The sequence below is a fragment of the Melanotaenia boesemani genome, chromosome 10 (genome assembly GCF_017639745.1).
Source record: "Melanotaenia boesemani isolate fMelBoe1 chromosome 10, fMelBoe1.pri, whole genome shotgun sequence".
Lineage (NCBI taxonomy): Eukaryota > Metazoa > Chordata > Actinopteri > Atheriniformes > Melanotaeniidae > Melanotaenia > Melanotaenia boesemani.
In genome coordinates, this window is record NC_055691.1 from 22,979,034 (window position 1) to 23,003,360 (window position 24,327).

Sequence of the window (24,327 nt, forward strand, 5' to 3'; positions counted from 1 at the left end):
TTGTATTATTGCTCCTGTAACAGTTCACATTGCTCCAGTCAATCTCACACTTCATGCACAAAGTTTACAGTTCTGCAATTCAGGAAGTATAAATAAGATAATAGGAGAAGATTTTTGTCACACGTATAGCATAATTACAACCAGTTATGTCCTCATGAGTCAAGGTTTTACGCATTATCACAATTATGGTTCTATTTAAAACTTCCACAAACATCCACATTACACAAGCATTTTCATGGTATAAAAATAAGTTACAAATCTGCATAAATATTTACACAAAACAGTTATGTTTAGTTACCTGTAAGGTCCCCTCCACACACACACACTTTAGGATGTTAGGTTGATTTAAAAAAAAAAAGAAACGACACACATTCATTTTAGTTTGTAATGAATAATTTTTAACTCATGACAACTAACAGCGTAAAAAAGGAAGAACTACTAATAAGCAGCTGCACTTCCTTTTAACAACCACCTCACTCCCCTTGTTCAGCGGAGACAGATGGAGAAGGCCTCATGCCTTAAAGATAAACCTCCTATAAATGAGAACTGTTCCCTTAAGTGTCGAGTTTACAGATGACTTCTCACAGGCTGAGCAAGGAGACAGGAGAGAGACACAGAGGCAGAGAATGAGCTGTTTTCTTTTGTTTGTCATAAGAGAGATTACTGTAACGTCATCCTGGATGTTCAGAAACTGAGCAATTACACTTTCAGAGCTTGTCCTGCACCATACCGATGGAATAATAAAATACCACATTAATAACATAATATGTGCTAATGTTTGAGTGAGACAAGCAGGGACACTTCTTAAATGGCTGTTTCCCACTAACATGTCTCCTCTGTACAGAGACCACAAAACTGTGGGTATTCTGCTGTGATATTCTCCTGGAATACTGCAGGAGAGACACGGGACTTGCTTATTGGATCAAGAATAAGATGACAGGTTTAGACTGTCTACGTACAAACATCACTGCGAACCTCAGAAGCTTTAGAGAATGCTGATCAAACACTGACTCACACATGTATTTAATAAAGATCGTCTCAGACTTGACTGTTAATTTGTATTTACATAATTTTCCTAAATAGAAATTCAGTTTCATTGTCATTCAAATTTTTATTTTATGTAAATAATTTAAAAAAAAATGAACAGAGAACCAAAAGGCAGACTTTCTTAATTAAATTTATTTCAACATTGTTTTTTTTCTGTGGCACTTGTATTATGTCAAGATAACATCTGCAATATTTGATTTGTGGATTTTTCTTTTTTTTTATTTGAAGTGTGTGTACATTTATTGTTTTATTGGGATGTTTGTGTGTAATATCAGTGTTTCTCAATCCAGGTCCTCAGAACCGACTGTCCTGCATGTTGGAGACGTGTTCCTACTCCAACATACCTGATTCAGATTAATGAACTTCATCAAGTTCTTTACAGTCTGTTAATGAGCCATTCATTTAATTCAGGTGTGTTAAAGAAGATCACCTCTTACGCATGCAGGGCAACCACTCCTTGAGATCACACTTACTCAACTAGTACTTTAAAATTCAATACTGTGCATTTAGTTCAGCTTACCTTTGCTTCATCCGCTTTTGAGGAAGTGCTCTGAAAAGGTAAAGAAATTTTAGATCATTGTGCAAAAGCATTTGTGGTGTTAAGTGCTATACATGTGTTTGAGTAAATTTTAGTCCAAATCCAACATGATAATGCTTCATGAATAAAGTCTTTATCTACCAGACGGCCTGTCCCATCTACATGTGTAGGGATGTACCTACTGTCACAGGCACCAACCACATCGTTTGTTTGGGAATTTCATGCACTGGGACAACCTTGACATAAATTAGCTGGGTGCTGACGGTTATATTCAGCTATGAAACCAGAGTCCAGCAGCAGCCCCTGCAGTTTCTGAGCCTTCAGGTCCAATTAAAATCATTCCGCCTGTGTGCTGATTAACACACTTGTGTGCCATATATCTCTGGTAAGATGACCACTCTGTTATTTTAGGCACGTTGTTCCTCTTTCAGGATTCATTTTCACTCTTTTATGGCATTCAGTTCCACAAAGCCAAGCTTGCTTTCTCATCTAAGTGATGAGTGTGCTCAGTCATGGAAAACTGTACCACATTCATGATAGCTGTTTAGTGGTATATGTTGTGGAATATGATAGAGAGAAGGGATTTCTCTTGTATGAAAATGCAATCCTGATGGTAACACCAATTTAAATGATACTCGGGTTTCATACTAGTAATCAGCGGGCCAGGTTTATAGTAACAGAAACATCTTCAATACCCAAACAGGATTTCTTTGTTTTGGTTATTGATGGTTTCAGACAAATAAAAACAGCACTTGATCTAAATATTACAGGACCTAAACCTTTAACCCTGTTTTACAGTAGAGAAAATGGGATTTGTCTAACTGCTCAAGTCAGGAGTTGGAGCCACCTGCTGGATGAAAGCATGCATGTATACACACAAACTGAGAGACTGCAGAAAGAATCACAGAGGTGTGGAGAATAAAGGTAAACCCCTTACTTCATTTGATTAACCATACTGATAAGACAATATTTGCATATGAACAGCATGTTTAATCAAAACATAGAAGTGCTGTCCATGTGCAGGTGCACAACAGCTAGCATCATCACACACTCACCGGTAGATGTTTGGGTCTAATAACATAGCTGTGTCCTGTGGTAACTGGGATAAGTGTACCACTTTAGTCTTTAGTTGAGATCGCTCACTTTCATTCACCCAAACATCAGGTAGTCTGCAAGACAATGCACACATGTAGAAAGAGGACATGTGGTTAGACCAAGGTTTAAAAGACAGAGGGAAACCAGGGATGGAGTGGGAGTAAGGAGTTCCATAAGTAACGCAGTCTTGAACAAAAACCCTGAAAATGCCAAGTGAAGAAACCAGAACACTCAGAAGACAAAGCTTACTGTCCTTGTTCCAAAGCAATCTTATTGCGTGTGAACATATATGTGCACACATGCAAGTTTTTCTTTTTAACCAATTCTAATCCATCTAACGTTGAAATAACTGGACAAATAACTAAAAGACACCTTCAAGGCATCTTTCACCCCTTTTACCAAGTAAAGGGAGGAAGATTTCACAGTAACAGATACACGTTCATACACGACGTACTGTGCACACACCGTGAACCTCTCTGTGAAAGGTGGGAGTGTGCAAGCACGGCTGTGGCAGGTCGAGGTGCAGAGAAAAGAAACAAAGAGCTTAGCAAGTCGACACCCCCACCTCTCCTTCCAGCTCCCACTTCCCCGTCTCCAGCCCCAGCATTCCCCCGTCACAATGTGCGTCATCACAGGAGCCCCCAGAGACGTGCGCGCGCACAGACACACACACACACACTGCAGGCTGCAGTAAGTCAAGCAGATAGTCGCCCAGCCTAAATCACTTATTCAGCCAATTCAGTAGCATAGTTTGCAGGTGGTGCTTCATGTTTAGTAACGTTGAAGGCAGAAATGAAGTTAAAATGGAGCAAAACTGACAAATGAATGGCACAAAAGACAGCGAAGTGAGAAAGCAAAGAGGAGGAGGAGGGGTGGATGTAAAACAAGCTGCTTAGTGGTTGCAAATACTGTGTAGTCTGTTCATGTGATCAATACACAGCTCAAAGACTCAGTGTAATTATACTCCATAGTGGTGCTATTTTCATTAAAAAAAAATGTTATTTTATTTTATTTCAGTTAACTCTTGGCTATTTTACTAGCATTTTTTAAATGCAGCAAGTACAACAGATAACATGTTATATGTTTTTTCTTCTAAACTTTGAGTCTCTTTGCCCTATAATGGTGGGCAGAGGAGACGGAGGAAGTTGAGAAGAGGCATGGCGAAGACAAGAAACAGTCCCTTTCAAAGCAGCTTTAAAGTTTAGGTTAGATTTGAGTTAGTGTCATTGTCCAAAGCAAACCTCAAATGACATAGGAGGGCCTGCACAGTGTTCAATACGCAGTAAACATCTATGTGTGTTGTGTGCGAGCCCTTTCATCGGCACGTTCCACTCCAGAGTCCCCATAAACATGTCACAACCAGTGTGCTGTGGTACTGATGAGTTATTATATTTTGATGTATGAGAAACACACACGGAAGGGCTGCACTGAGGGAGGGGGTTGAGTATGTCACACAAGTCATACATATACACCAAAGATCAGTCATCCACACAGAAACACATTTGCAAAGACCTAAGGGAAATCACCACCTAAAAGAAAGAAAAAAAAATTCATTCAGTCACACCAGCAAAATAAAGACAAATATGTCTGTTTTATTTTCCAGAGGCTGCTATTTGGCTCGCTTCTTTACGAACCAGAAATGAATTTAGTGAATTGAAAGTCTTCAAGCAGAGCTGTTAGTGGCATCTGCCAGACTAAAGCATTGTTAAATTACTAAAATATTAAATAGATGAATGTGAAACTCAGCAGTAATGACTGCAAGAGTTCAGCATTCTGAGAAACTGTATGATACTGGAAAACAGGCTCAAGTTGGATCATGAATTAAAAAAAAAAAAAAAAGAAGCTTTAGCGTTAACAGCAATAAAGAAAAATAGTTATGACTGATTGCAAACAAAAACATTTTTTAGGTGGACAGCACTAATTAAAAATACCTGATACAAGTATAAAATATAGATTCTCTCTTAGCAGGAGTGCAATAAAGCAGAAATTGATCATATATATGTCTAAAACTGGTTGACCAACGATAATTTAGAATCCCCAATTAACTGAAAATATATTTAATTACGTCTAAATGTGTTTTAATACTTACAAAAAAAATGACAATCAAGGAGCAAGCCATTTCCAAACTTCATCCCAACATGGAAAAGGACTAAGATCATTCCCACTTGCAGCTTTTATAGCCACAGTTTTGAGCTTGATTTAAGTCTTAAAGCAAGAGCCACGTCAGAAATGCTGCATTAACACTGATCCTGACACATCACCAAAACTCAAGTCGTGGAATTGCTTCAGAAAGTAGTAATGACGGCTTTAACGTGATGTGTGCCACTTTGCCACAGAATTTTATGTAACCGTAACTGAACAGTTTGTCACAGATGATTAGAAGATGGCATTTCATATGCTCCGAATAAGAGCAATGAATAAGACTGTAACAGAAGGCTGTCAGTTACAATGCTGTTACTGTTGTTGCTGATTCAGATTATGTTGAGTTATGTAGTAGCATTTTAGGTGATTTCTGAAGTTGACCAGTCAGGCCTTTTAAAATCGATTAGTAGTGACATCATGTCATGAAATGGAAATTGTAAAACGTGTATGAGATTAAGTTTTTAAAGTGTAATAAATTTAATATTGTGTGGGATCTAGCGTCCTTTATTGTTCAGCAGGTAGATTAAAAAGTGCGTGAGGGAACCATTGGGATCAACCCTACATTTATACTGTTATGCTACGTGAGCTAAACACAGTGCCCAAGGGAACGTTCAGCAACAACAACACCAGTTATTTTCATCATCTTTCTGCCTGGTTTTGTGATCCTGAAGCAATAGTTCTGAGGCTTCAGTAACCCTGCTGCTCCGGTCTGTTACCTCCCTCCACTATCTGTGAGAACTCCAACAGAAACAGCTGATAAACTTTCCGCTTCGACATCAAGGTTGGAAGGTGGAGGAGAGGGGATTACTCCTGGGTAAAGCTGCAGCTAGCTTCAGGGTTAGCTCCCTTCACTTTACCCAGCAGTGGTGAAGCAGACACCTCGTGTCTAGCTCGGCTGTAACTAGAGGAGCTGTCTGGTGTTTATTGCTAAAGCTTCAAGCAAAACATTCACGGCTAAACAGGCAGTTTCTCACAGCGACTTTCTCTGCTCCAACCGTACTGAATTGAGACCCTTCGTTGGTTAATGATTTTTATTTCCATTGATCATTTTTATGTTATTTTGTTCTCAACACATTCCACTATGTAATGAATAAAGATTTTCCACTTAAAATATTTTATTCATCATGATCTAGGATGTGTTGTTTAAGTGTTCCCTTTATTGTTTTGAGTATTGTATAAGAATAAAAAAATGCATTAATAATGGCTTTATGATGGCACTACAGCCCCTCTGAATTGTAACTCTCAGATTCACACTCCTGTGTATTTAATTTAATGTTTTTTTTTTTTTATGTCTTAGTTGAGAGTCCATCTACCATGTCATTTTAAATTTCTGTGGATCCTTCAATAGAAACAAATCTTTTGGGGAAAAATAATACTAATACATAAACTAACAAAGGTTTTATGTAAACCCAAGTTGTGTGGTGCATTCGGTGCCTAGAGGCATTCAATGTCAGTGATTGTATATTGTAGTGTTTGTTATCTTAAAGCAATCAGCAGCATGGAAGGGAATCTATTCACCCATCTATCAAAGATTAGACAGCAATTACAGCTCTCTGTCTCTCCAGCCCTCCTACCCCTCTTTTTCTCTCTCAGTGAACTACGGGTGAATCATGTTCAGAGTGGCTCATGTTAATCAGTTACTCATTAATCTAAATGGAGTTAATGAGTGTTAGTCAGAATGTGAATGGTTTGCTCCAGCATTAATATATATGACTTTCCACATTCATACAGCTAATCATTGACACTCAGCAACACGTACACACACACACACACACACACACACACACACACACAAGTACAGAACAGCATTTATTGTTGGCTTCAGTGTTCAAGGTTCCAACACTTGATGGCTAACTAAATGACCACCATAACATTTGTCAGAGCATTACACCCATTTGGGAGGTATGGTTGAATTGCTGTCTTTAAGAAAAAATAAAAACTTTCTTTAACCTTGAAGGAAAGCATCAAAAAGGTCAAGGCAAGACAGTAAACACTTTTTACATCTAGGGTACATAAAGTTAAAAAAAACCCAGTAAAGACGAATCATTTAAAATTGTGTAATCTTTTTTATCTCTATTAATCCATGTACATGGGACAATATGAGTGTAGGAAAATTATGTCATGGCATACTGTTTCATTCAGGATAAACATATTAAATACTGAAAAAGATAATAAAATTAATTTAATAAAATGACAAATGCAATGAGGAAAAGCAAGCAAACAAACATTTGATCCTACAGAGAAAATGTAAAATATTTAATAGTCAACCCTGTCCCTACCATAAACAATTTAACCCACGCTTTAAATGGCTCCCCTGACATAATTCCTGGTTGTTTGGCTAAGTAAAGAACATTCATAACATACTGTAGAAAGAAAAAAAAAGAGAGACTGAACTGTACTGAAAGACTAAATATTGAACTGCATTTCAAAGTTACAGATTCCTAACTATAAACTTAGATGTCTGATCCACAGCTCTTTCCACTTTTTGGAGACCAATTACAAGCAAAGCCAGCTAAAATTTTTACATTTAGGATCTAAAGTAGATTTTTTAGACTAACTGAATGGCAGATAAAGAGAAAATTAATCATAAAAAGGCCATAAAATTGTATGTCTTCCATTATGATCTTCAATAGTTAAATATACTGTTTGGCTGCTTAAGAAATGCAACTTTTTGTGTGACTAATCTTGTACTACATGTAGTCATCAACTCGTAACAATAAAATAGAAAGTTCTAGTTTTAAATTAAACCTGCTGAAAATAACATCATCTTTAAAACAAATGACGGAGCTCACATTGGCTTAATTAGCTGGTTAACCACAACAGATAAAATCTGGATGTGAATGTACACTATACTTAATTTGAGTGTGTGAAAGTTTCAGAATGAAAAAAATGAAGAACATTTTTTTCTGGGCTTTTTTCCCTCCTTGGTAAAACAAAATTATGCTGACAAATCAGGGAATTACATGCACAGCAGAAAAGATTCAACACTACGCAGATCGAAGGTAAACATACTGTACACTTTTATCTCCTTAATGACTTTTCATCTTTGAGGAATAACAAACCCACCCTGGCAGTGCATTTCCTTCTCTTCCTCTTAATGGACTGATTATATTTATTAATGGCCAGAGCTCCCTTCTATATATGACTGTGTGTTAATTCTCTCTCGATCATTAATTCTCTCAGGTTTTATTCGGCCTATGCAACTCATTTATCTCTCCCACAGTCATGTGTTCCCACTCCTACTTCTCACTTTGCTCAAATCTGTCTCCATGATTCTTTGCCTCATCCATTCTGCCTCTATTTGTCTTTGAGTCTGCATCAATCTCCATCTTTGTCTCTCTCTTTGGAATTAGTCTGAAAAGTCTTTCCTGATTACCAAACTTTATCTTTCTCTTCTTTCCTCCCTTTTCCCATTAGTTTTCTTTGCAGAAGATTAAACTCCCACGTGTGTGGTGAGAAGAGAGATGCAGAGAGGAATCAGCGATGGAAAAGGAAAAAGAGGAAGGGCTGCAGCAAAAGCAGAAAGAATAAAATTTTAGTTACAGTAAGTTCAATGGAGTTAACATGATGAATTGTCCAGTTTGATACTTTGTGCTGATTTAGTTCTTTTTGCTATTTTATAAGTTTTCATATCTGTTGATTGTCCATTTTGACTGTGCTCTCTTCTCTCCTCCTGTCTGATCATCTTCTGAGGACATGCTGTTAAATTCTTTAATGTGAGTGTGGGAGAGCCACATGTACGGTGGGAGCTTCCCTTAAGCAAGAGCCCTGCTGAGAATCGCTGTGCCCTGTCAATCTCTCTTTATATGAGACACACTGCCAAACCTGCCCTTCTGCCCTGTTGCTTAACTGAGCTAGGGCTTTAGTTGTTCAAATGTTCACCTCCACTGAGCTCGACGTGGGGAGGCTAAGATTGGAATATTCATTTATCAAATGAGGACTGACTGGAATGGTTTGTATAATTGAGCTGAACTGTTTTTTAAGAGCAAATTCATGTAAAGAGTGCCTCACAATACTGTGCGATCCAGACATTTTGCTTAATTTAAAAACACAAAAACCAGAATATTATACAGCAATAGAAAGTGAAAGTATTTGGATGAAAGTTTCATTGCTAATCTGTTTAAAAGACTTCAGTTCATAAGGCAAAGCATAGTTTAAATAACCAACACCAGACCCAAAGAGGCACGTTGACAAAAATCTGCCCTCCCCCTTTATCACTGCTGCCGTCACGCAGCTCAGTCCAGCAACAGTAAGTAGTAGTTAGTAGCAAATGCACAGCACTCCCAGTGAGGAGAGGACTTCGTATTCAGAGGGGGGAATATGATTTAAAATAGAAAAGTTGTCACCACAACAAATACCAAATCAATCAAGTGAGGAAGCTTTTATCAAGTCCTTGTGTAAAGGAAGGTCACTAGGTTTCATTCAACTGAAAGGAAAGCAGAAACCATACAACTACCAGAGACAGACACCGCTGACAATAACTTAACTCACGTGACCACGCTTCTGCTCAGCACGGAAGTGTTTGTGTGACAGGTTTAGTTAAATATGTGTATTTAAACAAGTGGTGATGAATTTCATTATTTGTATATTGTTGCCAAACCATCACAAATCTTAAACTACACCCCCCCCCTTACCTAATGGGATTAACACAGACATATAATCAAACTCTTTTTCAATCTTTTTTTTTTTTCCTCCTACAGTGTTGTAGTGTTGAATACTCTAGTGAGGGCCGGTACAACGAGGGACTTGCGATCAGGCTTTAGCTGAAAGGAGGGTCTGTTCCTATTGCAATTCATAAAACAAGTTAACCTTAATGCTTTTACATAATAACCAGACTGATAGCTTTAGCCGAGACTTTCCCATCAACAGGGATGCAATGCTGCCGTGCTTTACTTAACTGCTGTCGGGCAGAAACCTTTTATTTCTATATTTCACCTTTTTTCATGAATTGATGCCCTACTTCATCATATAAAAATGTCACACAAGAAAAGAGCAGATCTATACGTTCTATAAGTTCAACATATAGTAACACATTCTGAGCTTGTTGTTGGGTTATTTTCATCAATAATTACAAAATTAAAATTGAATGGTTTTAGGCTTACAAGGTTTCCAAGCCAACAGCAAATACTGGAATCAATTACTCCAAAAAAGCAAAGAGCAACAACATCCTTACTTTGGTAACTGTGGCTTTATTTCTGAGAATTTTCTGAAGTGCAATACTCCACCCTGAACATACACATGCCAAAAATATGAGCAATGGATGAGGAACACATGCTCAACTTGACCTGGTCTGCCAGTGAAATTATGATGGATTATCGCGCATCGGGAGTGAAGAGAGCGGTGAAGTGGTGTAAAAAGTATGAACGAGGTCTTGTAGTAAAGCCGTTTCTCAGCGCAACCGCTGCCTTCCTTTCTTTGTGTTTCACCCCATTAACAAGTGTAGAAAGGAGCGTAGGGAGTTAACCCCGAAGCGAATGCTACTTGCTCTGAAAAAGAAGGAGCTCCCCTGTGTCTTGCGACCCCGGTCAGAAGAGGAAAACGGGAAAGGCTAACATATGAATGAATAAACTACTTGTCTGTGTGCGCTGCACGTCTGGTGGTGGGCGTGGCCAAGGTGCAGCAGCATTGCTGACTGACAGACTGTGTTCACAATAGGCAGAAATGTCGTGCATTTTCGTCTCGTCAACAAAATCTCACAAACATCTCGTCATGTTTTCATCATCAGAGAGCCATTTTTAGCTAGTCACCGTCTCGTTATCGTCATGAAAAAAAAAAGGTTTGTCAACGAAATAAATTTGTCATCATCAACGAAAACAACACTGGCAACAACCAGGCTAAAAACACCCAGCTGATTAGCCACATGAAACAGTACATGCTACAAATGGAACATAGTGTAGCTCCCATCCAGTTCAGGAAACTCCTGGCATGGAATACTTACTGCAGGTTTATTGCCTCAGATCATTTTCACTTTCTACATTATATCAAAATATCATGACTGTGTGAACAAATCTGCACACATAATAGTTGCGTTGCCATGTCAACAAATTATCATGGTAAATAATGCTTCATCAGTCTCTAACCCTAGTGCATGAAAGTGTTGGCAAATAGCATCATTACCTTATCTATCTCTTGTGGTACATTTGCCACATGAACACCTATTAACTGGGCATGTACAAATATTTAAGGTGAGTGAAGGACGGCAAACAACAATATATCGGACTATACCTGGTAAGCAGAGTTTATACCTAACAGATACATCCTGCTGTATTCCTAGCTGCGGGTTACTGAGTTGTTCACTCTCATTTTTGGGGACCGATTCGGGCTTGAACATGTACGGCTTTATGTTTTGTGTTGACATTGTTTACTGAGTATTTATATTACTTTGGTTTATTTACGAGTTCTGCGGGTGTTTCTATGACAAAAACAGTTGATGTTGCGCACTCCTGACAACTACTCCCAGCAGTTGACCAATCAGAGGCAGCCTGCTTTAGGGGGAGGCGGGGCTCAGGGTGCAAGTCTGCTTGTTTCTGACAGAGGTTGATCTGAGGACCTACCTACAGAGAGGATCGATATAAAATAAAGGGGTTTGTGAAAAATGCTTGATTATGTCCTGCCCTTGTGGACTCACATATTACATAGACTATGGAGGAGTAAAAGTGTTTATTTTAGGACCAAAGCGATGGATCATACCGGATTAGCATTAGCCCCGCCCACTGACTTTGATAGACTAGGCTGAAAAATATAATAAATTCATGATGCACTGCAACACAGGACCATGAAATAATTAAACAGTGAAATAATGATATGTTTTTACATACATTAATTGGTATTGTAATGAATTACTGATACATTTAATAACACATTAATGTATTTAATTGTCATTTTATTTAATGACACATTTGAGGTGTGTGACTTCTCTTGTTGTAAGAAACCAGGTCTTTTATTAAAGAAAAGAGCTAGACTTTACAGTCTATTTACAGTATGTTTTGTCTCTATTTACAGCAGGAAGACATACTCACATTTCTTCAGGTGTCCAGTGTAAGAGTACCTTCACCTTGCCAGATCCCTCTTTCCTTCTGGCAAGAACCTGCCCAAAGACAGTCAAGCAAAGAAAAAAAAAAAAAGAAAAGAATTATGTCAACTGAAAAATTTCTCATTAATCACGTATCATTTTCATAAATGTGTCACAATTATACTTCTCTCTTAGTTCTGTTTGGAGTCTATTTCAAAACCCTGTCCCTGTTCTGACCCCCTCTGTGTGATGAATAATGAGCTTACATGAGCACTCTCAAAGCTCATGAGATGTTGGTATTCAGTGAGATCTATGCTACCTCCCCATGCAACATGAAAAATATTTTTAGATAAAAATGGGAACCCTGCCTCTATCCCAACTACTATCCCGCTGGACAGTAGCTGGGATAAGCTCCAGCCCCACTGCAACCATGCACTGGAATAAGTGGGTAGAGACAATGGATGGATGGGGAAAATGGGAATAGGTCAGGGGTAGCCAACGTCAGTCCTCGAGGGCACCAATCCGGCAGGTTTTCCAGATTTCCGTGCTCCAACACACCTGACTCAAATTAAATGGATCCAACAGCCTATAAGGATCTCCACAATGACTTGTTAGTTTAAGTCAGGTGTGCTGGAGCAGGGAAATCTGAAAAACCTGCCGGATTGGTGCCCTGGAGGACCGACGTTGGCTACCCCTGATCTAGGTAAACAAGTCACTCATCTTGTTGCAGATTGTGTGAGGACCAATACTTCAATACTTTCAAATTAAAGAAATTACTTTGGCAGAGATGGACACCTTCCTTTATAATGCATACTGCAGTAATCTGCCATACTAAATGTATTTCCATTCTTGTTTTGAAGTTATAACTCAACTCTTAAACTTCATGGTTTCTCTCTTTGTGAAAATACAATTGAGACGGTACCACATTTTCTGAATAGTTGGCCCTTTTAATATGTAACATTTAATCTATCATGCTGTGTTGGTTTATAGTAAAAGTGGTCTGGAATTCACAAATATTGCCAAAGGCTAAAAGCAAGGCAAGAAAAATAACCAGGAGTGTCAAAAATAGCCACAGATATAACCTACTGCGTCAATTGCCCGTTTTTTCCAGAGTGCCTGTTTTTAGGGTAGAGCTCATATGTGAAGAACTTCTTTTACGCACATGAACATCTTAAAGTATTTCTTTGACTCTAGGGATTAGCTGTGGCATTCACGGAAAATGGTGTGAGGACAAGAGAGATGAGGCTCCACTGAGACAAAGGAAATACACCCAGAATTATCCTCTTATGAACAACCTTTACATTCTCATTCTTCAACAAAATATGTATTAATATGTTTATTTTAAGGAGTTTCCATCTGTTTTATTTATCTGATACCCCTGAATGATACGTAAATATAGTTAACACATGAATGAATGATCTGGCAAATGTTATTTTTTTTTTACCCAATCAGGCAGAGACTTTGAGAAAAAGCAAACTGGCCGTAAACATGGCTAGTTGCACACCCGTTCACTTTTTTTCCATGAGGAATATTTATGCTAGATTAGCACAGATTCATATTGTTGTTGCTGGACTGGTGCCTTCGCATTTGTCTGCTAGAAGTTTGCAAATGGCAGCCAAGTTGGCAAAGCGACCCTGTTGCCTCTTGTCTTTTAGACAATGTGCACACACAGAAGTCCTAACAGTGGAGATGAAAACAAGCAGGGAGAGCAAAACCACTATAAACACTGTTACTGACGAATGGTGAAAAATAATTTGTGCAGCTCACACATAAATAGAAATACAGCTGATTAAAAGTATATCCTTTGACCAGTTAAAACAAGAAATGATCTTTGTACTACTCTGAGAAAAAGATAAAACAGAAGAAGAAACACAAAGATTGTGTTAGGTCATCATCCTGCTGGGTCTGGGACACTTTGAGGTATGATGTCATTGTTCACGTCAGCTATCTGACATCAGTTTGGTGCAAGACATTGATATGCAGGAGAAAAGATAAGTTCTCAGAGACAACAACAGGGCTTGTCTTAAAAATGCTACAGAATAAATTCATGCTAGCGCACACAATTCTGTCAACAATGCTCTTACTCCACTAGGAGCAAAGTTTTATGGGTGTGCAACTAAAACAAATGGACTTGTGTGCATCACCCATGACCAAAAAGAAAGAATAAAGAAGCACAACTTCTGCTGAACTGGACAATCTCAATTATTTAACAAATTGTTTCACTCCACCACAAAACAGCTTTTAGCCCCCTAATTCCACCACCACCGACAACTGCTATGCAAGAGTAACCTGAATCTCAGAATCATCTGCATATTTTTGTGACTGCTCCCAAGTAGCAGAAGCATGCTACAACAAAGTTGTGAAAATCACCAAAACAGAGATGATGCAGAACTGTGACCTCAACTCCTGTGCATACTGCAATATGCCCCATACAAGCGTCTGAAGCCCTGCAGGCAGGACTCCATATAACAAACAGCTGCTGTACTGCCCTTTTAATTAAAAATGCCCAGCTGTTGTCCTGTGCCTTTAGGCTCCTCAAGTCCCAGGTTAATAATCACAAGCCAAGCCTACACTTGAAAAGACCATGACCATATTTGTACAAGCTTAGGAGAAGACGTGGACTTGTGTTTTAGCAGCATTAAGTGATTTGTGAGCTGAGTAGTTTGATGATGGCTGTTGGTGCTTTAAGAGAAAGATCTTAATCCTCTATGAAACCAAGGGGAAGAAGCAGAAGAGGAGGAGAGGGAGCAGGAGGACACCGGGAGTGAACGGTGGATATAAGGGTGGCTCCATAACAAGACAGTGAAAAGTGCAGGAGCAAAGCTGGGGGAGGGCAGCCTACTAAAACTGGGTGCCTGTCTAGAGTCAGGGGGTCAAGCAGTGGATGACGCAGTTTGGTGCAATAACAAAAATATCCCATCATAAACATGACTGAGTTGCTCTGGCAGGTCAGCAGGCCCACTAGCCAAACTCCACAGAACCCCCACAGCTTTGCTCCATCTCCCCAGGCCTGGGAGGGTCCATTGGGGCCTGGGGTCTGGCTCAGCACCACAGTCCTTCACCACAATCCTCTAGAGGTTAAAGAGAAACAAAATGTATGCCTAACTGGTCAGATCTCCTTCCGATTCCATGACCTCGACTCTCACTTAACCTCTTTTTCTTGTCCACCGTCCAAGTCTCCATTTCTCTCCATTTGTTAGGCTGCCTAATCAAGTCTTCCTCCTTCACAGTCTTTCTCCAAATATGTAGTTACCTCTACGACTATTTGACTATTTAGTTTCACAAAAGAATCAGTAATCATTACATTCAGATGGGATGATGCAATGTTGCTACTATAACTGTCATATTGTTTTTTGTAAATTTCCCTTGAGGTTCATGCATCATGTTCTGTTTTTTTCTGTTCTATAGCAATTTTGATATTTTCAAATTGTGCAGCTACAATCAAATTACGGAGAAATAAAAAAAATACATATATATATATATACACATATACACACACACACACTATATATATATATATAGCACAAATTCGTTAGCTTGAATGCAGTATAAACTTTTTAATGGTTAAATTGTGGATTCTACTTCATTATAAGTAGTGACATGCTACAACAATATGGTAAATATATTAATTAATACATTTATAAACAGGATAACATATGGAAACATTTCTCAGCAGATAAGACCAAATGTCTGCTGCAAGAAAACCACAACAAAAGCAGTAATTGACTGAATGTGTCTTTTTTTTTTTTTTTTACAGATATAATGGACGATTATGCACCAAGAGGAATGTGTGGGATTGTTTGTGTAAAGCATGAACAAGTAAGGATTAGGCAGCAGATGATAATCATCATTTTCTTCCTGTTTTTGACAAAAATCATAACAATATTCAATGTGAGGGTCATGAATAAAGAATGGCATACTCCCTAGTGGATCTGTGTGTGAAAAGAAGTCCTTCCAAAAAGAAAAAAAAATATCATTCATCGCTTTCACATCTAAATGTTTCTACAGCTTGTATAAAGTTTATCTCACTCCTCAGATTTTAATTGTAAATAAATAAAAGAGGAAAATCTCCTAAAAGGTTTTTTAGTGTTTATATGCAACCTCAATTTAAGGGGCAAAGGCACTTTACAGCTCATTAATAATGGACAAAGCCCTGAGTTAAACAGAACCAAACTGCAGACACACGAACACACACACAACAATCCAATTGTCTTTCCTGTGATTCACAGAAAAACAGCATCAACCCTTGGGGTGTTTCTATGGGTTCAATTCAAGTGCACAGAGGGAAAAAAAATGCTGCTGTGATTGGAGGTTGACTTTCAGATAGTAGCTCTTTGATGCCACCTCATGTTGACTATGAGAAAAACTACAATAAACGGCTCAAATAAAATACCAGTGGCATTCAGCTGCTCATGCATCACTTTCTGTTTTTTTTCTGTTCTATAGCAAATTTGATATTTTCCATTTGTGCAGCTACAACCAAATCATGGTGCAATTTGGAAAACAGATATGGATATTTGGCATAAAGTCTAACATAAAGCAAAAGAATGCCTCTGATCAATTACAGCCTCAACATGAGAATGCCAAATTACAATTTCTCTTCCCCCTTGTACTTACAGACTTTAACACTAGAAAAAGTCAGAGAAAGTGGCTACAAGAACTAGAGTCGGTAAAGCACATACCGTACTGTGAAAGACAACACTGTGGCCATTACCCCCACTTTCAATGTGGGTGGCGAGGTTGAGACAAATGGCCCTGTGGCGAATAGCATCCATGGTTTGGACATCAAAGAAGTCGTGTGGCTTTGCTGGAGGGACAAGAGGACAGAGTCAAATGAAGGTTAAGTTTAAAAATGAACTAAAACAGCGATGGGAGCATGATATAACACTGTGTTGCCAATATGTTAGAATTCCATGACTTTCTGCAGCTATATGTGCATTGGAATCTTTTCAAAGCTGAAAATGTAATTTCTCTACAACATAATCTGAACATCATTAAAAAAAAAATTTAAAAAAAAGGAATAAAAAAAAAAGGTACATGTCAGTTCAAATTTGCACTACTCAAGCTCATCCTGTGTTTTAGTTGCTCGCAATCCCAAAAATCGCTGTATATATTGATATGGTGGAAAGTAAATTTCAATCTTTTGGCAATTAGAAATTATTGGAAAAGATATTATTTCTGAATTTTAGTCCAAACACACACATGTAAAATATTCTAAAATCTTTACACAAAGTCATTGCATTATTTGAGCAAACCAACCTGTTATTCTTCTTGGAGGGTAACAGCTAATAAAGACCAGCTCAACTTTAGTGCACATTAAGTAATTAGTGATAACATGTAGAGAATTTTCATTTATATCTTCTTTTAAATCTACTCATTTAGGATTCTATCTCTGAGGTATTTATGAATCTTGGTAATTAGACTTAAAAGCAACACACTAGAACTTCTAAATCTCTGTTACTCTTTAGGTGATATACATGGGTAAAACTGTATCTACAAATATGATGGAGATCTTTAGGTATTTTTTTCTTTTCGCTATCTTACTTTACCATAGACTGTGTATCACAACAGGTTTCACTATGGAGCATCTCAACTGAACGCTCTCGTTTCTTGCGGAGTGATCTCTTTTGTGTCATATAACAGCAGCATGTTGCAGCAAGAGGCCGTGGTAAAGCACTTAACCTGTGCGAGCCGGTATGCTGCATTTGTTGTACAGTGCTGCGAACTCTCACGCATTGGCTGTGAGACTCGCGTATTTGAGTGGCTTCTCACGCTCTCACACTAAACCTCCGATTTTCTCGAGGTTCGGGAGGATTCCCAGTGGGCTGCATTACTTTTGGGCTGGTGTCCCAGCATATGTGAAAAAGGTGCAGCGTCGTCGCGCGGTTCACTTACTGCTCATAGATCAGTGACACGCAGTGATGACGGGAAATATTTCAGCTTCACAAACAGCAACGATGCACAGCATTTTTTTTTTTTTAAATACAATGGTACTAACTGGCAGTTTTACCAGGTTTCCATGTCTGAGCCCCATGTTTAATATTTTTTTTATATATTTTTTGAAGGGCAATTTTGTTTACAGAACAGAGACTTTATTATCTATCATACTAATTATTGTTTTATTTAAAATTTCTTCCAGTTCCAGTGTAAAATTTTCTTTAGAAATTAAAGTTTATTGATCTTTGAAAGGATGTACTTGCATTATTATGGCATTGTCATATTAGCTGAAAAAAGTCTGAAAATGACAACATTGTCGCTTATCACAATAATTTTTGAGAAAATTAATCACAGCAAAATTTGTTATTGTGACAAGCCTAAATTAAGGCCAAATAACATTTCAAACATAATCCTCAATCCTACTAACAGGCAGGTTATGTTGATGCTGGTGACTCAATGGATAGACACTTGTTTGCACAAAAACAATGTTTGCAATAAATACAGCCAGCTACTACACACCACAAATTCATAGTTCACACAAACTAGGTCAAATACATTTCCTTATGTTATTTCTTGCCACTGTTTTTATAGAAATGCAAAAAAGGGCCCAGTTTGGATTATGCAAACTGTGAATTTATGCCTTAACATCAGAGGTGCATCAGCTGGAAGAAACTATATAAGTGGACTAAAGGTTGCTCTCTGATATGCAGAACATTGTTATGAGAAGAATCCGTTTGTTTTGCTGTTTGCGTAGGAGTCTGTGATCCAGCTCTTGTGACTCAATGAAGATATGGGAGGTTAAAAGTTGAAAACATTTGGTACAGCCAGCACAGCAACTACCTCAGAAATGCTTTCAGGTTGTAATCCGCCTTAGGAAAAGAAACAGGGATATTACCATTAGAGACATTTGAAATTTGGTTAGCTTGCGTGCCTTTTTGGTACATACGTAGGGAGCACCTGCGTTTGTTCTTGAGTTTCTTCCTCTTGTTAATTCCAGCTTTGGAGGGTGACTCCTCCTTGAGTTTGGCCTGGCTGGACATTTTAGAGGAGCCTTGCTGGCTGAAATGACTGGGGACATGGCGAGCTAGGCCTCCTTGGGAAGCAAAGCTGGCGTTGCAGCCACCAACAACACACTGCAAGAAATGAGCAAAGATACAGAATAACTATATATTTTTTGATGAAGACAGAGAGGTATCAAACTGTCGGGTAATTTTTTCCATAATTTAAGGGTGAACTTCCTGTGGACGCAAGCGTATACGTCAACGTTCCGCTTTGTTTGTGTATATACTTGCTGAAAAAGATGGTGCGGCTAAAACGTTCAGTAGTGGAGGTCACAGCAAGGGGGAGTACACAGCACCTGGACTTTGAAATAGTAAAAACGGCAATCTAACAGTTGCACTGTATTCCCGGGACATCAACCCCGAAAATGCTTCAAAACTATCCAGCATTGTGTTTACCTCAAACCTGCTGTATTCATGCTCTTGTTCCAATAAGCACCTCCAGCGTTCAAGTCAACACTACAACTTGTGCACGCAACACGTTGTCTTGCATCAACACGAGTGGCCTACGTGCCAAACAAACGCTAGGCAGCCATGATACGTATATGCCCGTGTCACTAACAGCACTAACTCAGAATGCCTCAGCTTCCTTTTATTTTATCCCTGGAAGAAAAATATAGCTTCCATAAGTGGGTGGAGGAAAACTATAAGTAAATGAACACCATCAGTAAGTTACCTTGAAGGGTTTATCTCCACTGTGGGTCAGCATGTGTCTCTGGAGCCAACTCTGACTGGTTGATGGTGTATTATACACCTTACAGCCCTTCCAGAGACATACAAACACCTGAAAAAACAAGGCAAACACAAAGAAAAGGTAAAAGAATTTGTAGTCATGGAATTTGTCTTAAATGCAGCTTACATGCTGAGGGGCTTTAGGTGGCTCCAGTTGTAGTCAAGAAACAGAGACCTTGAATTTATGACAACTGCTTTTTTTCTTGACTTTAATTTCTCCCCCTTTACTTGAGTGGATGTGAAAATGATCATTTGATCAATTAAGTAATTCTGAGTTTGGTTACAGCTACATTTAAATGCCGACTAAAAAGCAGTTTAATAACAATGTCAACATAAATTTAATATAAAAATGGCATGTCTATAAAGGGGCCATGGTTTATATATTAAAACTAGCAAAACTGCTACATTCAATTCACCCAAGACACCCAGTCATTCAGATTAGTTTAGTGTTATGTTTTCCAGAACTAGCAGATCCATTGCAAACAACTCATTAAGTTGATGCACAGTTTTAATTATAATTCAACATAATTGTTTAGTAGCTAACCGTTAGGCTCTGCATTGGGTAATTGCAGCATCATTGTTAAGCAATAGCAACATGAGAACACTAGCCTGCATAAATCAAAACAAGTCTACTGACCCCTCCTCTCTGTCCGTCCACATGAATTCCCCTGATATGCTCTGCCAGATCAGGACTAGAGTTAAAGTATTGTGGACAAAGGTCCCAGCAGCAGGGGTAAGCCATTGTCTTGGTACCAGAAGATCTGGCACTACTCTGACCGTTCATCATCGCAGGGGTGGAGCGCCCGCTGGACACAACACTCTCCATCTCCATCAGGGTACTGCTGATACTGAAAGAGCAGGGTGGTTCGAAGAGAAATACAGAAAAAACAGTTATCCATGGACAGATAAAGCTTTGTACAACAACAAAGAACAGGTGCAGATAACACTGACCACATTACATAGTTACTATGTATGTAAACCTCTGCAGGCTGGAACTGGTTTCCTATGCATGCCACTTACTACATGGCATCATTTCCAGTACAATGTTTTAGCCACAGCTTTATTGGTGACATAGACTGAAATACATTCACCATACTTAAAGCCCCAATCAACTTTTACTCAATTTCACCATCCCTAAATATACAGTTTCATACCAGAAGTTTTTTTTTCCTACCCAGGCAGAAAGGTAGAAGTTTTCTGTGTTCACCTCAAATCTTTAGGTTTATGGCCGGGGTAGAGGGTGACACTGATAAGACTTTTACAAGTCTGATGGGGAATTCTGAACATCCACGTTTTCAAAATGAAAAGTATTTGTAAAACAGTATCGGCGTAGGGAAAATGATGATGGAAATGTAAAAACGCTTCAAGGACTGAACTATTAACAATAAAAACTGATGATAATCATACGGTAATTATTTGACAAGACTCGATTACTGTAAGCAGCCACTTTAAACCCATCACGCCAACATGTTCACCAACCAACCTGTCTTCAGAGTCCATACGACTCAGCGGTTCACCATCCGAGGATGAGACCTCCACGCTCTGCCGCCTCTTGTCATCCAGTTCCCCGCCTCCAGCGCTGGGTTTCTCTCCGTCTTCACCAACAGTTGCGCTCTTCTCGCTGTCCGTTCCTGAACACCGGCTATCGTCTCCAGGTTCCTCTTTAGCGTCTTTAATTGTGTTATCGCTGACATGTTCGTTGTTGCCATCTCCAGGGCTTTGCTGAGACTCTGGACTTCGCTCTGCTTCTTCAGGAGCGGTGGTTGCATCCTCGTTCACCGCCGTACCAACGTCGTCCGTTACAACCTCCTTCGCGGCCTTGTCTGCCACTGTCGCGAGCTTCTCTTCACCGACCTCAGCGTCCACCTCTTCCATTTTCAGCTCTATGCTGCTGCCTGGTTTCTCTGTTTCCGGCTCAATAAGGCCATTTTCTTTTTTCTCACCCTCGCCTTCCGTTTTCTCTTCGGGCGGAACATCGCTCCCGACACTAAGTGCAGGAATTTCCTCAGCAGCCCCACCGGCCATTTCCACGACAAACGTAAGAGGAGACACTTTCGGTATTAAAATTTAATGCCACGGTCAAAAGCTTCACTGCAGGGGGAGGGCGTGGTTTAATCCCAATTTCTGCTTTATGATTGGCCCAAGGCGGCACGAGGAGGAGGTACGCTGACGTTGGTATTTAAACTTTCCATGTGTTTCCTAAATCTCGGAGCTGCTACTATTACTGGAGCAAATTAGGGCAAATTGACCCAAGGAAAACACAATGAGAGAAAATTACGGAGGAAAAACAGACTCGACATCATTAAAACGTGAAGTAGAACGATTTGCAAACCATTATGTTCATAATTTTTGATATTTTCAAATCTGTGTTCATTACAATCTACACACACAATTTTACACAGATGTTTTTTTCATTGTTCTCAGCACAGTGGCGGATCTAGAAAATTTAACATGGGGTGGCAAAGGAGTGGCAAGAGGTCTAGCCAGGGTGAACATGCTCAGTGCAGTATATGAAAATTTCATATATGTAAAAATAAATAAATAAAAATTTAAAAATCGCCAAAACACTTTAAAACTATTTTTTTCTATAATTTGTTTATGGGTAAATTAAACAAAGATCCTTAAAAATAACTACAGAAAAAGAACATAAAGTACAGAACAGATATCACCAATCTCTTTTAGAGAGATGAAAAGATAGTTATTGAGCTGTGCAGCAAAATGTCTCACAAAAATGTCCTAATCTAGTGTTTTGCATGCTGTTTCTCAATGCTAGCTCCAATTATCATTTTTCCGTTTTGATATATTTAAAAATATATATGAAGTGACAATTAGAATGATCCAATACAGTTTCACAGTGTTTCAGTATTATAGGATTTGCATCATATTTTATCATTTTTTTTTATCAATTACTGATACAATAAAGTGGGTACATTAGTAAAGCTTTACATATCTAACCTTATAACATCAGTAGGTTCTTACCGACATATTTTATTTAATTGAGGAACATCTAATGTCACTGTGTTGGAGTTTATACAGAAAATAAAAACACATGTGGTCCAGCTGGATTAAAGGGTGGATCCCTGACATCACTGTCTCCAACATATGCCTCCTCTGTCTGCTTCTGTCCATTTTTCCGAATCTGAAACCTTCTCATTTTCATCTCTCACACTGACATCTTTTCCCTCATCTTCACTCGACTCTTTATTTGTTGTTCTCTCAATGTTCTTCAACCCCCCAGTTTCTTCTTCAATTCTCTCTTTATCTTTTTACTGCTCATTCCGCAGTTTCCCCCACAAAATACAGTAAATGTCATCACTTTTAAATTTTCTTTTCATTGTGGCCTGCAACTTGGAAAAATCATATTTTGAAAATATCACACATCACGACAAGAAGCCTATAAGAATATGAAACCAGAAATTATTAATCATTATTAATCTACTTGTAATTTTCCCAGTCTGACAATAAGCATGTAACATGGTTTAATTGTGCAGTCTTATTGTTGTGAAATTGATCATGTAGAACTGTCACTAAAACTTAAGCTCCTAACAGTGACTCCCGAAACTTTTTTTCATGTCTAAATCTTCATAGACTGTTCTTATATTTACTATAATATTATAATATCTGATTTTTTTAAATCTTATTTATTTATTTTGAATTATGGAATTTATATAATCTTCCTGGACTTGACCGGAGAGGACAGAAAAAAGAAGAATATTAAACAGAAGTAAAAAGGAAAGTAGAAAAAAAAAGTGAAGAAAAAGATACAACAGACAGAAAGCAACTACCCTTCAATCCAAACTAACACCAGACAACTAACTGCAACACCTGTACAAAAGCACAACAGAGAATTTCCTATGGCTTTTATAGGAAAACAAAGCTGACGATCATCTAAAGTTCCTAAAAAAAAAAAAAAAACTTGTATCACAGCAGCAACCAAAGTACCAGAAACACACACAATAAAAACCTAAACAAAAGTAGCTCTTAGTGTATAAACCCACTGTACAACTCAGTGACTGTCAGCATTCAGAGCATGAGGAATGGGGAGTGGTCAGAGATGAGTGTAATTGTGTAAATGCAACCACGCCTCTACAGAGGCCAGAGACCAGATCAGGAGGAATCCCGGAGCCAAGCCACCCCACCACGAAGACCACCCTGGACGCACCCAGATGGTGGCAGAGGAGGGCCCAGCCAGATCCCCCTGCAGTCACAGGGCACAGGCCCCGCCGGACCAAGACCGGCAGCAGCTGACCCTGCCAGGAAGCGACCATCCAGGGCAGCCAGAGGACAGGGCCCCAACGGCCCAGAATCCCAACCTCTGGTCCAACCACCTCCCTCTGCCCAACCCCGGTGGTGCGCCCTGGAAACAGGTGTGAGAGGACACCATTGCTCTAACCTCCCTCACTTATGACTGTTTGTGAAGTGTGTATTGTTTGCAATTAAAATTGAGAAGCAGTAACCACAGGATGCTGGGAGTGAGGCCACACAAGCAGCCCCGCCTGCCATGCACAACATGGCACGCCCCCAAAAAGTTATTTGTGTGTTGTGTTTCTTTTGATATCTAAGTGTAATTAAAACTGAGAGTTGAATCACCACATGGTGCAGCCAAGCAGGTCACTTAGATGGCCCCCTTCGCTCCACCCAGCATAACGTGCACGTCTCCCAACACCCTACATGTGTGAGAAAACAGGGAAGGAGAGAGGTAAGTCCAGAGGGAAGGAAACTTACCTGCAGGTGGTGAGTCGCTGGTGGCATTAGGTACCCCCGGG

The 24,327-nt window shown here is 39.1% G+C and overlaps 1 protein-coding gene across 3 annotated transcripts; it reads right to left on the minus strand.

Annotated features, from left to right (window-relative positions):
- Positions 1-350: 350 nt before the first annotated feature.
- On the minus strand, positions 351-21,668 carry LOC121647806 (zinc finger protein aebp2-like). Of its 3 annotated transcripts, none has more exons than XM_041997509.1 (9): positions 21,045-21,668; positions 20,199-20,409; positions 19,506-19,613; positions 18,703-18,904; positions 16,517-16,641; positions 11,842-11,909; positions 2,641-2,754; positions 1,568-1,597; positions 351-588 (listed from the first exon to the last, which is right to left on the minus strand). In XM_041997509.1, the coding sequence occupies exons 1-9, from the start codon at positions 21,584-21,586 to the stop codon at positions 582-584; spliced, it is 1,407 nt and encodes a 468-aa protein (XP_041853443.1). In that variant the 5' UTR covers positions 21,587-21,668; the 3' UTR covers positions 351-581. The 3 variants fall into 3 exon arrangements, with proteins under 3 accessions (XP_041853443.1, XP_041853444.1, XP_041853445.1); XM_041997510.1 differs by having other exon boundaries at positions 18,718-18,904; positions 21,045-21,667; XM_041997511.1 differs by lacking the exons at positions 351-588; positions 1,568-1,597 and adding an exon at positions 18,612-18,640 and having other exon boundaries at positions 18,718-18,904.
- Positions 21,669-24,327: the final 2,659 nt, after the last annotated feature.

What these genes read in the sequence shown, in the direction of transcription:
- LOC121647806 (XM_041997509.1), bottom strand. Translation starts at nt 21,586, where the DNA reads ATGGCCGGTGGGGCTGCTGAGGAAATTCCTGCACTTAGTGTCGGGAGC. An exon ending in GTGGAGATAAACCCTTCAAG is followed by an intron (nt 18,905 to 19,505) that starts GTAACTTACTGA and finishes CATTTCTTGCAG; the next exon opens with TGTGTTGTTGGTGGCTGCAA. An exon ending in CCTACGTATGTACCAAAAAG is followed by an intron (nt 16,642 to 18,702) that starts GCACGCAAGCTA and finishes TTGTCCCTCCAG; the next exon opens with CAAAGCCACACGACTTCTTT.